Source organism: Diadema antillarum, unplaced genomic scaffold (genome assembly GCF_040938485.1).
Source record: "Diadema antillarum isolate AM-2024a unplaced genomic scaffold, OU_Dant_1.0 seq00000754_RagTag, whole genome shotgun sequence".
NCBI lineage: Eukaryota > Metazoa > Echinodermata > Echinoidea > Diadematoida > Diadematidae > Diadema > Diadema antillarum.
In genome coordinates this window covers 980,682-997,600 of record NW_027271647.1, presented here as the reverse complement: position 1 = coordinate 997,600, position 16,919 = coordinate 980,682, and the positions used below count along the sequence as shown (strand labels likewise).

The 16,919-nt window shown below is 39.7% G+C and overlaps 1 protein-coding gene across 1 annotated transcript in view; it reads right to left on the bottom strand.

Moving 5' to 3' along the window:
• Positions 1–8,813: 8,813 nt before the first annotated feature.
• LOC139738574 (mitogen-activated protein kinase kinase kinase 13-A-like) overlaps positions 8,814–16,919 on the bottom strand; it is a 43,054-nt gene continuing 34,948 nt past the window's right edge. The window contains exons 8-13 of the mRNA XM_071649193.1: positions 15,028–15,137; positions 14,118–14,366; positions 12,978–13,848; positions 12,370–12,452; positions 11,382–11,652; positions 8,814–9,940 (exon numbers count right to left, since the gene is read on the bottom strand). Coding sequence (XP_071505294.1) covers positions 9,887–9,940; positions 11,382–11,652; positions 12,370–12,452; positions 12,978–13,848; positions 14,118–14,366; positions 15,028–15,137 — 1,638 coding nt within the window. The 3' untranslated portion in view covers positions 8,814–9,886. The remainder of the gene's footprint in view (positions 9,941–11,381; positions 11,653–12,369; positions 12,453–12,977; positions 13,849–14,117; positions 14,367–15,027; positions 15,138–16,919) is intronic.

Genomic DNA, 16,919 nt, shown 5'->3' with positions numbered 1-16,919 from the left:
TGTCCTTACCCGGAAGTAATTTATCTAGATCATGCTCTTTCTTCTTTTCTTCTGTTTTCTACTATCCCTTACCCACTTTTTCTTTCTTCTTTCTTTCTGTCTTTTTTCTCTTTTTTCTTTCTTCCTGCCTTCCTTTCTTCTTTCTTTTTTCCTTTTCTTGGGAGAGGAAAGGCTATAAGACAAAATAGTTGTGACAAGAACATTATGGCTTGTATAGTTCAACAAATTACTTTTACACCAATACTAGAGGTGTCAATAAATAGGCCTACTGTGACACTATTCATTCTTTTGGTGTGTGTGATATGCACTATATAAATATGGTTTATTATCATCTATAGGGCCTATAGGACGTTTTAGCGGCGCATTAAAAACGCTTATTGTAAAATAGTCCGCTCAATTTTTACCGTTCAATATCAGAGCATATTGAACAAAACGCATAGGCCAACGTATTAATTCCCCATAGGCTACCGTTGTTACTTGCCGTTCAAGATCACACCATATTCAATTCTGTCTTGTTAAATGCGCGAGCGCTCGCTGAATGCGCAAACGCTTGCTACTAGTGCGCGTCATGTTGTTACAATTCACAAGCGCGCAAACATCTTGCCAGTTGTTTGTTTGATACGCAGTTTTAGGGGCTTCCCCTTTTCAGCGCTGGGATGTATAGAAGCCGGCTAATTTTGCGCGTTTTATGCTTGTTCTGCTTGAATGTATAGATGATAAATAATTATATTGGATGGCCTTGATTCATGGAATACCGGGGAATATTGCACTCGTTAGGGTCAATATTGCACTCATCTTCGATTCGTGCAATATTGGCCCTAACTCGTGCAATATTTATATTATATTGGATGGCTATGAATGGGATACCAGGGGATATTGCATGAGTTAGGGCCAATATTGCACAAATCGAAGATGAGTGCAATATTGACCCTAACGAGTGCAATATTCCCTGGTTTTCCATGAATCAAGGCCATCCAATATAATTATTATCATCTACACAATCAAGCAGAGCAAGCATAAACTGCACAAAATTACCTGGCTTCTACTCGTCTTTGAAGTTGACTCGGCAGTCCCATCCCAGCGCTGAAAAGGGGAAGCCCCTAAAACTGCGTATGAAACAAACAACTAGCAAGATGTTTGCGCGCTTGTGAAAATGTAACAAAATGACGCGCACTAGTAGTAAGCGTTTGCGCATTCAGCAAGCGCTCACGCAATAAACGAGACAGAATTGAATATCGTGTGATCTTGAACGGCAAGTAACAACGGTAGCCTATGGGGAATTAATACGTTGGTCTATGCGATTTGTTCAATAAGCTCTGATATTGAACGGTAAAAATTGAGCGGACTACAATACGCGTTTTTAATGCGCCGCTAAAACGTCCTATATAGATGATAATCCCTGGTATCCCATTCATAGCCATCCAATATAATATAATTATTATCACTATGCAGTCTGTTTATTTGGCTGTAATTGTTAGGACTATAATACAGTGGGGGATCAGGGGGTGCACATACCACCCCCTTTTATTTTCAAAGAAACCATCTGCCCCTGTCATACACACATACAGATACATGCAGACATATGAAAGTACATAGGATACAAATTATATACATACATATACATACATTACGTGTTACATAAAGCATATATTACTACATTATATGCATACATTACAAAATATACTCATGTGTAGGGCCTACATACACGCACACACACACACACACACACACACACACACAAACCAGAGCTACCAAGTCTCACGCATTCTGCGTGAGACTCAAGCATTTAAGGTCTGTCTCGATCACGATCTCACGCATGGCACCCATTTTTCTCACGCATCTGGTGAAGTCTGCAATTTGGGCCAAAAACAGAGACTCCAACTCTCCCGTTTTTGACGGGATATCTCCCGCCGAAAACCCATTTTTTGCAAAATCTCCCGTTCTCCCGTTTGAGATTTAATTTCTCCCGTCCTGGCTCTTTGTCTCCCGTTGGAAAGGATTTCTTACATATTTATATCGTATGTTGAAAAAATAAGCCTTAGATAGCACCAGAGAGCATCTAGAACCCTGGGAATTTCGCGCTTCGCACACATCAACTTTGAGTCTCCCGTTTGCTAGGGGTTTCAGGCGGGAGAATCTCCAGATCAGAAGGTACTTTGGGTTGGAGTCTCTGCAAAAATAAGGAGCATAGCTCAAAGGATTAGAGTGATAGTTGCAATTGAAGGTATATTTCCCTTTTGCCTTTCAAACTTAGTAAAAAAATCATTAATTGCTGCACCAGATCGCATCATTAAGAGCTAATAATTTAAAAAAGCTCCCTACCATATGGGAGGGGGACACCCTCCTCGTTCGCGTGCGCATGCGCGCGAGCGCCGAGACGCGGAGTCATAAAAGTCTCACTCATAAAAGTTTTTTGAACTTGGCATCTCTGACAAACACACATAGCGAACAGCTTGTACACAATTTATACACCTAACATGAATGATTCTTGATGCAATGAATCAACTGCTCCATATACAGTGGCGGATCCAGAGGGGGGCGCACCGGGCGCGCGCCCCCTCTTTATTTCAAAAAATGAGATGAAACCCAGAAGTAGCACCAAAAATATTCTTTGCATCCCCCCCCCCCCTTACGAAATTCCTGGATCCGCCCCTGATGTAGGTGCCTACTGAACTACCCGGTAATACTATTCTGCATCCATGAACCCACTCCAAGTGTAATAAAGATAAAATCCCATGCTATATGTACATATGTGCCACCCCAATTGGTAGACCTACTACCAAGGGTAGTGGGCCTAATTGATTGATGTGGTGGAAGGCTATTGGAAAGTGCCTGGGAAAGAACATGAGATAATCACTATAAAACATCAGTTGTCCTGCATTCTTTGGACCAATTTCAAGAAAATGTGCTGGAGGAAGAGGAGTTAGTGAAAAATTAAAAGATTGCCCACTTGCATCTAACACAACCACGTGACTTCTACTACATATTCACAAATCTAACACAAAACACTTACTACACACACACAAACACACACACATACATACACACTTCCAACACAATCACTTCTTATACTTATACATGAAGAAAAGAAAGAAGAAGACTTTCACCAGCTTCAATAGACCTCATCTGACCGTGCAGGAATGCATTAGCCAAATAAGGAAAGGACAAAAAGCATATGCAAAAGGAGACATACAGATTGAAAATTTTGCTCTCCATCACAGTCCATTTTACGCTATCCGACAAGATTGTGTCTGTTACTTTAATTGCAGAGCCAGCTCATATCACCATCACACTTACTGAATAATAGATGTAGAGTATTAAAAATTCAGATCTGTGGTAACAGTTTGTTAATGGCTATACCAAACACACAGAACACTATCACTACTTTCATCTGTCACTACTTTCATTCACTCTCACATACTGTACATCTGATATATATATAGCAAGAAAGGCAGCACAATGGTCATACAGTAATTTCTATTTTTTTATTATTTTTTCCACTTTATCATACATACCTCTATCATCATACAGATGGGAGTTCAACGCCAAAATACATCATACCTCACATCAGATCTTTGCGTTCACATAGAGAACATCCAATCGAGACTACACAGTATAGCTAGTACACTATTTACAGTGGGTAAATTGGTCGCAAACATAATCTGTACACTTGAGATCAAACGCTTGTCATTTGAAACTGTCATCGCCCTTTCCCACTGATCAGAAAGCAAGATGTCAACTCTGTCGAGCCTTTGTCAAAGAAAGCCAATTCAGAGGCTACATGAGCAAAACAATCAGAGAAATAAAATAACCTATAGTGATGAATACACTCTCATAGAAACTAAATGTGTTTTGCTGGTTGCAGTTGAAATTTCAATAATACCTCTTTGGCAACGGAAGTGCTTTTCGGCGATTCCAAAGCATTCCGATGGCCAATCACAAACCTAATAGTTGACAACGTAATTCCATCAGAATCAGTCTTGGGGGAAAGAGTGCTGGAAACCCCCTATAGATCTTAACAGTTCTGTGAGTAACAAACTGGTCACAAGTCTTACAATCAAACTGACACACTTTGTACACAATATCTCTACAAAAACTATCTTTCGCATATGGCCTCATATCCATTTTCAATGAAAGTGTTTTTGATGATGGATCTAGCAATGAGTCAACTTCAAAAGAAAAGAAAAGAAATATAGCAAGTTCACACATGGAGGATGTAAGCAAAATCCTGGTTCACCTTTCTTTTCACAAATTGGTGTACACAGTCCTGCCAAGACCGCTCAGAGCATTTTATGACAATGACAATTTGGTAACATTCTGCAGTTACACAGGTTTCATCAATTCTGTTCACAGACTGCAAAAGAATAAGTCAAGAGACAAATGGCGACCTATGCCAATTTGACATTGTAATTTTCATAGACTGTAAGTTAAATACCACTCTTTACAATTTCTATCCCTCCACAGACTAGTCTGTCATTACAATCACCTGGTTTCAAGAATCAGCAAATATCTGATCTATTTCAGTCCAGAGGACTTGTTGTTTTTATGTATGATGAGCATTTTTGGCCAGTCCTACACACCCTTAATTTTGTTCCTGTGTCTTTTACATTCAGTTCCAATGCATTTGACAAAAAAAAACAACAACACACCAACAAACAATGACTTGGCCACAATACTGTTTAAATTCAAAACACACAAAAAGAAAAAAAAATATAAAAAACCCTTTAATTCTGAATAACAGACTGTACTTATTAAGTATTGCAACATCAGAATTTTTAAGGTCATACTAAAAACCTGTGGCATTTAAATGAATGCAGCCTTTAACAATATGTTTAAGGGCTAGAGGTATTGGACTTTTTTTGTTTCAGGCAAGCTATTATGTGTCTGAATGTAACATTGTAATTGGGGTTACATCAGACATTTTGCATCTTCAAAACTAAGAAGAATCAACTAAAATGAGTGAAAATATCTCATACGAATATCTCAATAAAAACAATCTCATCTTTATAAAAAAACAACAACAACAATCCCGACCAGGAGTACAGACATGAATACCACTTTGACACACACACACAAGAACATGAATACAACACTTCACAGACAACATCCACCACTTTATCCTAACAGCCAAGAGGCGGTCTCGACTTTCAGATAAGCACATCCGACACAGGAAACAGAGGTGCATTTTCAGTCCCTTTGTTTCAATTTCATCTTAAAAACCAAACCACTTCCACTTCAAAGGGTCTTCTCACATCTAAGTCTTTCACATTAACACAAGATAAGACAGTCAACCTATTTCTGACCACTCCCATTACAGTCCCATCATATTAAATATCTTCTCCATATTTGTGGGCACACATCTATTCTCTGCTCTAAAATTGTTAAAGGAAAAAAAAAGAAATACAGGAATTTGGCTTACGAAGCCTCTCTTCCTTGTGTGCACCTTGAAAATAACCTCACTTTACATTCCTGAGAGTACACGTATAGAAGAGAGAGTTTCCTTTTCATAGAACAGTTTGATGTCATTGATGTTGGATTGTATTTGTACAAGAAAACTTTGCAAAATCTCCTGGTTACCACAAAAAAGAGCACATTATTAAAATTTCCATTTTATCATCATAGCCAAAATATGATTTTCAGAAACTCCATGGAACAAACATACTGGGGTTAATTTGCCCTTCCTTTCACAATTCCCCGCCCCCCCCCCCCTCCCAAAAAAATGAAAAAGAAAAAGAGAGACAAACACAGATAGAGGGAGAAAAGGAGAGGGAGGGACCCAACGTGTTGACATGTGTGTAGAAGTTCTGGAGATTAAGAATCTTTCAGAACCGAAATTTTGACATAACGACTCCCTAGCAGGACATTCTCATTGGCATGTCAATATATCCAAAGAGGAGCGGCGACATTTGAGGATACTGTAGGGAGCAATTTTCTGAACAAGATTTCAATTCCATTTGTCAATATGATCGCAAACGCGCAAAAATGACACCGAAATTTAGCTCATATCTCTCCGTGTATCAACAAAGATTTTCCTTCCAAAAATATATTGAGGTTTCAAGTTTGATAAACAAAGGAGTAAGTAAACAAACCCAACCATAATTATTGTAAAAGTTGGCACTGCTGTAACAAATGTTGGAGGAATATGAGTCTAGGCGACTTGCATATGGGATACTAATTTTACAGCTCATGATCAATGCAAATCATTTGGTGGAAGACAAGCATGCTATTCTACATCCAAAATATTAATAATTAACCTGTTGAAGACTAGTCCCGAGAATATGTGTATTCAGGCAGGTGTCCATAATGAACGCATGTTACGGCAAAATCAGCTAGTTTTCAACAAGTTAATAAAGTGCTGGCAATTTGATTTGAGCCTACGAGGTGTTTGCTCCGGACAAAGCCTGTGACAATTCTGTTCCTAACACATTCTTTTTACTGGCTGCAATAACAGCCACGCTCACACCATATGACATCATATCGCATTATGTAACGGGAAACATGAAGCATACGGGGTGGCCTACACGATACCCACAAACAAAATGACTAGATCAGCCACATGTGTTGTTGCTTGAAAGAGTAATGATCCGAGATGAATTATTTCTCACGTCTGATGACATACTGTTGTTACGTCTTCCGCCATGGGACCACTCGCTGCTTTGCGGTCTTAAAGACTGTCCGAAAGTGACAGCCAAAATCTGAACTGAAATCATGGCAAACCTTGACAGCTGTACAACACAACAACAAAAAATCTGAGCATGTAATTTTTTAATGCCTGTTGTTTCACAGTGAGCATAAAATGATCACAGAATACCTGTAATGTGTGAAAGACATAATTGTGAACTAGGAGATAATTGTGATTCCACTTGCATAAATCTGATGAAACTACTGAAAGTCACTAAAATGGAACAGGAAATAAAGATATCTATATATATTACAAGTCTGTCGTAAAAAAAACAGAACTTCTTTCCACTGTAAACTCAACGCCTGTTCATTGTAATCGTGCACACATGCCACCGTGAAGTATCTTCTCTTCTGTGTCAACACGTCTTAATAGTCCTATCTTTGTAAAGATCCTTGCGAACAGAATCATTCATAACAGTCTGTAAGCATATACACCAAGTGGCCTTCTCATATGAACCAAAAAGTTCCCACTCTAAGTATGCCTTGTGCAACAAAATACATAACCTCACAGGTGTAAAACTTGAAAGGGTAACAAAGAGGGCTATAGGGGTAGAAATCAATATCTGACTACTAACTGTATAGACAGTTCAAATAAGCAGCAAAGTGTAATATACAACCTGAATAAAGACTTTACATAAGCTGTCTTCCAACATATGTGTAGATACTGCATACAAGCGTCAAAATCAACCTCAATAATGGTTGAAAGTATAATATGCTGTACATAACTTACACTCAGTGATAGTACAAGAAAAAGAGAAGCATCAAAATCAACTGGCTCTTAAAAAGTCAACAACGCTCTCACAATCCATGTATGGCAAAATGAGATTTATTTGCAAATATGAATGGGCAAGAAAAAAGAGCAGTATATGCAGCAGACAAAAAAAAATCTTGAATTACAAACAATTTTTTTTTTAACGAATGAAGCGACTTTGTTGGCAGTATGTTATGGGTACCTTTAACTTGCCAATAATTCATGGTACAGTGTACGTATTGAATACAACTGCATATGACATGATTCTATCATTCTCTCCCATTTCTATAGCAATATACTGAAGAAAACATTGTGATATGAATATTTACTCATATACGTGTCATTTAGCACCTGCATATAATAAACCATTACTATATCTGGGATTAAATGATTTGTTATCTGTTGACAAGACTTTTTTTTTTTCAAGATTACTATGATAATCCATCATGTGAACCACAAGGGGATGAACTGCATGGCATACAGAGAGATGAACTGTGTGGAATACAGAGAGATTAAGTCAGAATCATAGTTTCCGTTAATGTTGTGATATGATAATCCAAGAAGGAATATGAGGGCTTAAAAGCACAAATAAATATGAGAGAGAAACCAAATACTTTATATGACATTTTCGAAATGTCTTTATCATCAGATGCCAAATGCCTCTGTTTCATAACAAGAATATCTAAATACCTAAACTGGCTAATGCTACTGTGGAAGGGCAATTACATTTTTGTTTGAGGGTTTGTACATATGTCACATTTACACATTCTTGGCAGTGATTGTGAGACTTCATTCATAATTACAAATTTGCTACACAATTCATATTTTTTTACATTAAATTACAAGGAATTCTGAATGAATTCTTTCATATGTGGCATCAAAATCCTTTACAAGTATGTAGCAATATTCAGATGTAGTACATCACAAAGTTGGACCAGTAATAAAAATCCAAACGTTCTGCAAAAACAGTCAACTCAGGTAAAATATCCCCTCCAACGCCTCCATCCCATCAAAATTGCTCCTATACGCATTCCATGGGCACGTAATTGCTGATGCTCATTGTAAGTTTGCAGATTAAACACAGTATTCAGATTGTTGATATGTTACATGACATTAATGGAAGTACTAGTTGAATGTTCAGTACTCTCTCTACCAAACAGTGATAAGGAGGGAACTTAATTTTCGTACTAATGGGAGATACCTGAGATAATGTCATCGGAGCATTAAAATTTAGAACTTTCTCTCTTTTTCTCTTTCTCTCTCTCTCTCTCTCTCCTTAGCATATAAAGACTCGCATAATATATAATTGAATGTGCATTACTGTATAATAAGCTCAAAAGTAACATGTTTTGTTTTTTTTTTGTAATGGTTACCCAAAATCGATATACGTCTATCCATAAGCAAGAGGTGTGGAGGCTGTGAGAAACCTCTCTTCCACATTGCATGCAAGCTCTATGATTCGAACCAAGACATACGAACATATATCTATCTATCACTGAGGATATTTATACCTGTTCGAAAACATTGCACATACCACATATGTTGCATAAACTCTTCCAAAATAGAATCTTATATTACACCGCTCAGCATTGTTTAATAAATCTGACAGGACACTACGGACATGGTTAAAATGATGAATCTATATGTCCTCTCATACATAATTATTGACAAGATATATCTCGAACATTGCACTTCACTGGTTTTCTCTTTGGAGGTCTACTTTGTAAAATCTGAAAAATACAAATGCCTAGGTTTAAATTCATTCTCTACTTTCTGGGTTTTAATAATTTGGGGAATTCTGTGCCTATGTTTCAAGTATATGCACTCACAATCCTCAATCTTAATCCTATGCGAATTTCAAAACCTTGCCAACAAAAGCAATGCTTACGACATGCATGTGCATCATTCAGGGATACCCTTCATTGGAAAACCAGTGTCATTGTCACGTTAATCTGCTCCAAGGTTTTAATCACATCATTTCCATTTGTCTTCTTGCCTAGTTACAGGTTACTATTTTTTCAAGGACTTATACAATCAGTTACACCCTCTTCGAGATGATTAAATATGGCATAATTTCTTGTATGTATACTGAATATTCCCTATACGCCATGGGCATGGAATTGTTAGATATATTCATTTTGTTTATCAAAACATGATGATTTCATACTGGATGAAATACAGAATACATTTTTAATGTCAATACCCCTGACTTACGTTTGGCCAAGAAAACTACACTGCATATGAATAAAAGTGGCAAATATGAATACAAATTATACTTGTAACATCAAATGAAAACAATTGCCAAAAAGCTGCGCTTTGAATTAATATTCCTATCATGTCCTGTCGTCTCCTCCATCGTACGAAAGCTTCAATGAGCTGCATGACGTGCTTTGACTGCTGTAACGCTTCTCATCAGAACTAGGAGAAAAGACTGGGACACAACGCACCCTCTCATCAGTCTCCACCTTCATCACTGCTTGAGTCCGTCTCCGTGTAGTGAAGCTTGCTCTATGTGATGGAGAAATGGAGAAATATGTTACCATGAATATTCCACATCACTGTAATCTAGGAAACTTGCATGGAATGTATAGTTCAACTCTGACCTTTACAAGCAGATTCCAAACATGCATGAAAGAAAAGAATAATTGCATATATCCTTGTTTGTACAATAGGTAATTGAAACCAACAACTGTTAGCTTGTATTCCCTTCATATTGTTTCTCCACCATAACCTGTTACCAATATTTGCCCTAAATACTGTATACGCTATAATTTTCGCGTACATAAATTTTCGCGAATTGCCGCTGTCACACATTTTCGCGAGTGGTTAAATTCGCGATTGGGGGACCAGAGAAAATATGAAGTGGCAAAGAAAGTGTGAATTTTCAACTTACTAGCAAATAAGAATGATACTAGTTATACACTGCATGAAAAAAACTTACCAAACTCTGCGAACTAGTAAGTCAGAATTCAACATTTTTGAAGTGGTTAAGTCCATCGCACTAGATTTCTGACGAGTGGTCCCCTTGCGATAATGGATTGGCTCTCTACAGTATTCGTAAGTAGACGTGGACGTGCGTAAACAAGCTTAGCCAGTATGGTCTGTTCGGTAAGCCGTGACATGGTATACTAGTACTGAAATGTTCGTATCATCAAGGCAAGGGATTCATTTTGGAAGGTAATATTTTCGCGTGTTGTTAATTTCGCGAATAGCTCCCGACTCGCGAAATTCGCGAAAATAAAACCCACGCGAAATATATAGCGTATACAGTAGTCCCTCACCAATGAAGCTCAATACAGGATATGCCCTGTATGAATGAAATGTCATTCTGTTTGCTCTAAATGTCAATGACTTCTAAAGACTGTATTCCCTTTACCTACTTGCCAAGTGTCCATGAATTAAACTCTTTGTCATGTAACCATTTTCAAATTCTTTGAATATCTTTCATCTGGGGCTGGTGCTAGCTCTCCCAATTCAAACCTTTGCTCAACCTAAAAAACTTAGACGACGTATCCGTGTTAAGCAATTCACAAACTGCGATACTGTAAATATCTTAGACAGACAAGTGACAAATAACAGTAAGTGCTTTAATCAAATAAGAGCACAAACAGAACAATTCAGAAACTCATTCTTCCCGTCTACTGTCATCGAGTGGAACCACCTGAGTGACGCCACTATTAACTCGCCATCAATCGCCTCATTCAAAAAGGCCATTGATGGAACCTTCTAATCACCCCTGCGCCCTCTCTCATCCAATGCGTTATGCCCAGTAGGGCCCTGCATCGTAAACATCCAGATCCAGATCTGGGTCTATTCACTATTTTGTGAATTTTGTTAACCCTTTGTGCACTGTCAGAGCCATTTGGCACAGGAAACTCCACAATGTTGTACACACTGATCAGAGTCTCCAGCACAGAAAGGGTTAATTAAAAGAGAGTGGTATCCTTACCTCATAGTTCTTGTCCCCAGAGATCTGCTTCATCACTTTGCGCACGACCCTCTCCTTGTCGGAGAGCCCATCTGAGGTCATGGCGCCCAGGTCGTGGGGGTCCGTCGTCATGGCGATGGACACCGAGGTGAGACTGCTGGGCGTGGTGGTCCTGGCCCTGCGGTCGGGGTCAGGGGTCGGGCCGTGGGAGCGGTCACTGGTGTTGTCCTCTTCTGAGAAGAGCCCGTCGGAGTGGTCCGTCGAGAAAGACTGCCTGCTCTGGGGGCGTAACCTGCAAGTGGTGGATGATACACACAGGGCTACGTGAACATCAGCCGTCTTGAAACCATTGCTGCCATGCAGCAAGCAATCCGACACTATTTTTGAGTTCTGCAACCACTTAAATGCCCTTTCTCTTCTCTGAGAATTGAGAAGCTACATAGAATTTAAAACCATCAGGTCTCAGAAACCACATCTCCACGCTTTATCTTTAATGATTTTGGTTCTGTGTTTCACGACATAAGATTTGAAACTTCTCCACCATTTGCGCCCTTTATTTTTCACATGTATTATTTTGTTTCAACTGCAGAATTTTCAAAAGCCTATCAATGGCTCAATTGTGAAAAGACACTTAATTTAAAGACACACTTTAGAAGATTAAAATTCCTGTTTCTCTCTTAACCTGGAAAAATTTTGTATGAGTGCTTTTCTCTTTTGTTTTAGTGCAAATTTAATGACTACAGATATTTCTGCCTACTCTTTCTCAAATATAAGACATTCAGCGATATTCAGAGTTGCCAATTTGATGACAACACTTTGGATGATCTCTGCTGCACAATTTCACTGAGACTTGCTGGGTTCAGATTTATAACAGCACTATTTCCATCATTATTATGGTTACCAAATGGCAGATGAAATCACTTCACATACATTGCATTGTTTCATAAAACAGATAACGAACCACATTTTATTTTTAATTCTTTCTTCTTGTGTTCAGTATCATATTTACCTCTCATTCTGTATTGTCAAAGTATCCTCATCACTGGAATGGTCTTGAACACCTTCTTCATTATCACTGGAACTTTCTCCTCCCTGCAAAAGTTGGAACATGTGCATCAGTGCATTCAATATATGCTTCATATGAATACATCGCACACAAGTTCTGCTCCATTCATTAAGAAATTAAAGGTTTACCAGAGAGAACATCCCAGAGCACAAGAGACTTGATCATAAATAATATCATTTGCAGAAATTAATATTTCATCAAAGAAAATCAAATGTAGATCTATACAATAATCACTGAACATCTAAGTGAAACACAAATCTTCATTTAATCACGCAGCAAAATCTGACCATATGCTGCGTAACATAATGCATTAAAGAAATAAAATATTACTGTCGTCGAGGGGGGGGGGATCTGCTCTGTGAAGACAGTGCTTGCATGTATTTGTAATCTTGCAGTTACATTTTAAGTTCTGCCAATACATAAAGAGTTAAAATGTTAAGTCCCCGAATGCTTTCATTATTACTTTTTCTTTACTTTTCCAACACTAATCATAATGAAAGAAAGCATTTCAATACAGATAAAAGACAACTAAACAACAAGTTTTTTCTTACCTTATCTTTCTCTATCACAGCTTTTGTTTTCTTGGTTGGAGATGGACTTCGCTTTGTGATGCCTGTTGCCTTTTTGGCAGAGCTAGGGTTCCTGCGCACGGGACTGTCGGCCGAGGCAAGACGGTGGCCTATGTAGGATGACTTGAGTCCCATAACTTCCATGCCTGCATGCCTAACACTGGCCGTGGAATGATCCGAAGCAAAAGTCGTGTCAAGTTCAGAGGTGGCAGTGGTGGGGCTGTGCGAAAAGTCCTGGGCTGTGCCCGCTTCGTGCCCGCTTTGGCAGGCTGCCCCTTGCACTGCGCTATTGCTGTTCAATACATCAATGTCACTGGTGAAGCTACCCACTTGCCTCTGTCTGTGTTTGTGTTTCCGTGGCAACGGCGGCGGTTGGCCTTCGTTCACGATCTGGACGTGTCCCGGGCGGGGCTTTGAACCCCTGCCACTACACCTGCAGATCCCGCAGGCAATCTCGGCGGGCGAGTGGATGCCGTACCGACAACCGAACTTCCTGGGCAGCGTTCCGTCCTCCCTGCTCACAGTCCTCTCGCTCTGAGAGCGCTTCATGGAGCGGGCGCTCTCCGCATCGAGCTTGCCATAGTCTGAGGTAGTGGCGGCTGCCGAGTCCTCTGCCTTGGGACTGTCCTTGGCAGTCTTGCTGGCATCCGGGCTCTCCTTGGAAGGGGAGACTCCGGCTTTCCCAAAGCTGCCTCTCCCGTGGCTGTTATTGCGTCTGTGCCGCGATTTGCGCTGAGGTAATGTCTTGGCGCGGTTGGGCGAAGTTTTCGCGGTCAGGTTGGCTCGTGGCAGCGTTGCCGGCGATCTGTTCTCTGGCTCTGGGCTAATTGAGGAGCTTCCCGGGCTGGGGGACCTGAACAAAGAAGTGTTGAAAATAGAAATGCCAAAACCATATTAGACACTATGCTTCTCATGGAAATGACAGGCTGGTATAATGATAAAAATCTCATATGTGCTTCAATTACAAAAAGTTATCCCTGGCATCTCAGTCACTACCACTTTTCTTGACGACACTATGGCACATTTCACAAATGATAACTAGTGGCTATCAAAAAAGGTTTGAAAAACACAGAGGGTTAAAATTTTCATCTGTGCCAATGGCGAAGGCGAAACGTTACCGACCTGCCGAGGGTAGCGGAACCACCATGAGACTGGAGGGACTTCTCGATCAGCTTCTGGACCGTGCGGGCCTTGAGGATGGGCTTGAGGCAGCGCTTCTTCTTGGCCTCGATCTCCGTTAGCTGCTTCTCCCTCCGCATCAGCTCCCTCTCCCGCTGCTCCAGCTGCAGGAGGCAGGAGTGGAGCTCCATGTACAGGTCGTTGGCCCGCTGCAGCTTGCGCTCGTAGTGCTCCCGAATATCCTGTGCGTGTCTGCGAGATGACACCACAAAGAAGTAAGTGCCAGGCGTCAGCACAGTTCATTCTCAAAGTCATTTCATTCTCAGAGCCAACGGAGGCTTACCGCTTTGCTCTGATACACGTGTAACTTCATTATTAGATTACTTGAGTGATTGTGCCAAGTAACTCTGTGTATGCTTTAATCTCATGAAGCCGGGTAAGGAATAATACGCTGACCTAAACACTCCACACGAAATGACAGATATGACATCATGCTATTCATTCCTTTCAAACTATTTCTTTCCTTTACCCAGTGGGCTGAGCAAACTCTCATCATTTGCAAATCACCACTGAAACGGTAAGAATGAGGTATAAAGATACCCCATATAGTAACATAGCACATAGTAACAACCTGATATGATATGAAAAACAACTTTTATACTGGTGCGAGTTTCTTCACTTTGTCTCCCTCTACAAATCGCACCTGAACCTTCACCCCTCTGAATAATATCCTTCTTTCAACTTTTGTACTGGTATGAAATTTGACACACATGACACAAACATATTCTTTGTTTTTTTAACTGAACATCAAATCAATTGACTTATTCGTTAAGTGCTTTCGTGGGGTAAATCAAGATAGTTGCTTCATTCCATATGGCAAGTGCATTTCAGAGACAGACGGGACATCTCTCACCTCAATTCATCCTGGCGTCTCCTGATGAGATCTTCATCGATGTGATGCATCTGGGAGCCCTCGCTCTTCATCTTCTCAAACTGGAGCTTGATCTCCTCTCTCCAATCCACCTACAAAGTGAGAACGAGAACAAATGGGGGAGGTGGAGGAGGTGATTATTATTTCATCTTGCTGCTCTTCTACAGACCAGTTTACTCAAGCTTTAAAGTCATATGCATGCCTTTATAGCAGGCAGGGGTGAATCCAGGAATTCCGTAAAGGGGGGGGGGGGGGGGGGGGGGGGCGCAAACAATATTTGTGGTGGTACTTCCGGGTTTTATCTCATTTTTTTTCTTTTTATTTCATTTGTTTTAACAACAAATAAAGAGGGGGCGCGCCCAGTGTGCCCCCCCCCCCCCCATCTGCCACTGAGCAGGTTTCACCCCACAACAGAAAGCTTGCTGTAGACTTAACTTTAATACATAGAAACAACTAAGCCATGCAAACTGGATTCTAGAAATATAACTGTAATGTATTTATGAAATGGAGGTGAATGAACTCATTTGTTGCTTGATCCTTGGGGATAAGTACTTATAAATTTGAATGCACAAGTGCCTTTTGCCTGTTTATGCTTTCCACATGGTAAGCCAGCAGAGCACATCAATCAATATGGGTTTGTTCTACCTCCGGTTACTCTCAAAAAATTTGACATATGATACACTGCTATAATGCATGGATGCCACCTCAATAAATAAGACTTGTTCCACTTCACATACATCACCATATAAGACAATTCAACTTTGTAATACACTATAAGTGGGAAACTGGACATGCTCATTTCACTGGTACCATCATGTGAAGACAAGCATTGTTATCTTGTTAGACATTTCCTTGTCACATATTGTGATGACAGGGAAAAGTATGTGATATTTACATTGGAATGCGAAAAATTCCAATAATCTAGGTATTGATCCCACATTCTGACCATCTGCTGCTTTCACAGCAACCATCCAGTGCAATCTGAAGTAACTAGTTAATAATTAGCATCAGTTCTAAACACAACTCAAATTGGCTATATCGACATTTGATGTCAATAGAAAAGCCCTATGGAATTCCAGGAATGCTGCAGACCTGTTAATATTGATTTCTGTGTCAACATCAATACGCCCAATTATGCAATGTATAAAAATATTGTGGAGATTTCCTGACTGAAAAGCCCAGTGACATCTATACTCTATCAGCTTTACTACATGATTTAGTTGAAAAATCCTTCTGCATCAGTCATGCAGTAGATGTCGTCTTGGCAACATCTCGGAGAAGCATTCTTGTGCTCTTTCTGAACATGTCCCGATGAACATATGTTGAAGGAATAACACATAAAATTTGGAGGCATTAATCTTACCATCTATCTGGCATAAAATACAATGACCACAGTGTGTCAACATCAAGTGGTGAAATAAAGGTAAGCCAAATAGCAATTAAGGCCCGCAAAAGTTCTTCTCATAGACAGAAAGTCTGCGATAGAGAGTACTAATTTTTCAATTCAAACAATGCATATGAATGAACTGATACATTATGATTAAAAAAAGACATAATGCAAAACATTACAGAGACAAATAATGTTAATCAGTTCAATGCAATTGCATTGCAACAAGCAAGGACAGAAAGTGACCTACACTGCATAAAGCATATTCAGCATTTCTGCCTGTTGAAAATGATACATGTTTCTAATGCTTATTTTCTGCATTTCCTTGCACACATATCCTAATCATAAATTTGAATATCATAATTATCATGAATTTTCCTTACAGCAGCACTGCACACTGGCACTGGTCCGACAGCCTTTGACCAGTAAAAATCAATGTCGGACCAGTAACTTTTTCAGGAATGAACCAGTAAGATTTGAAAAACTG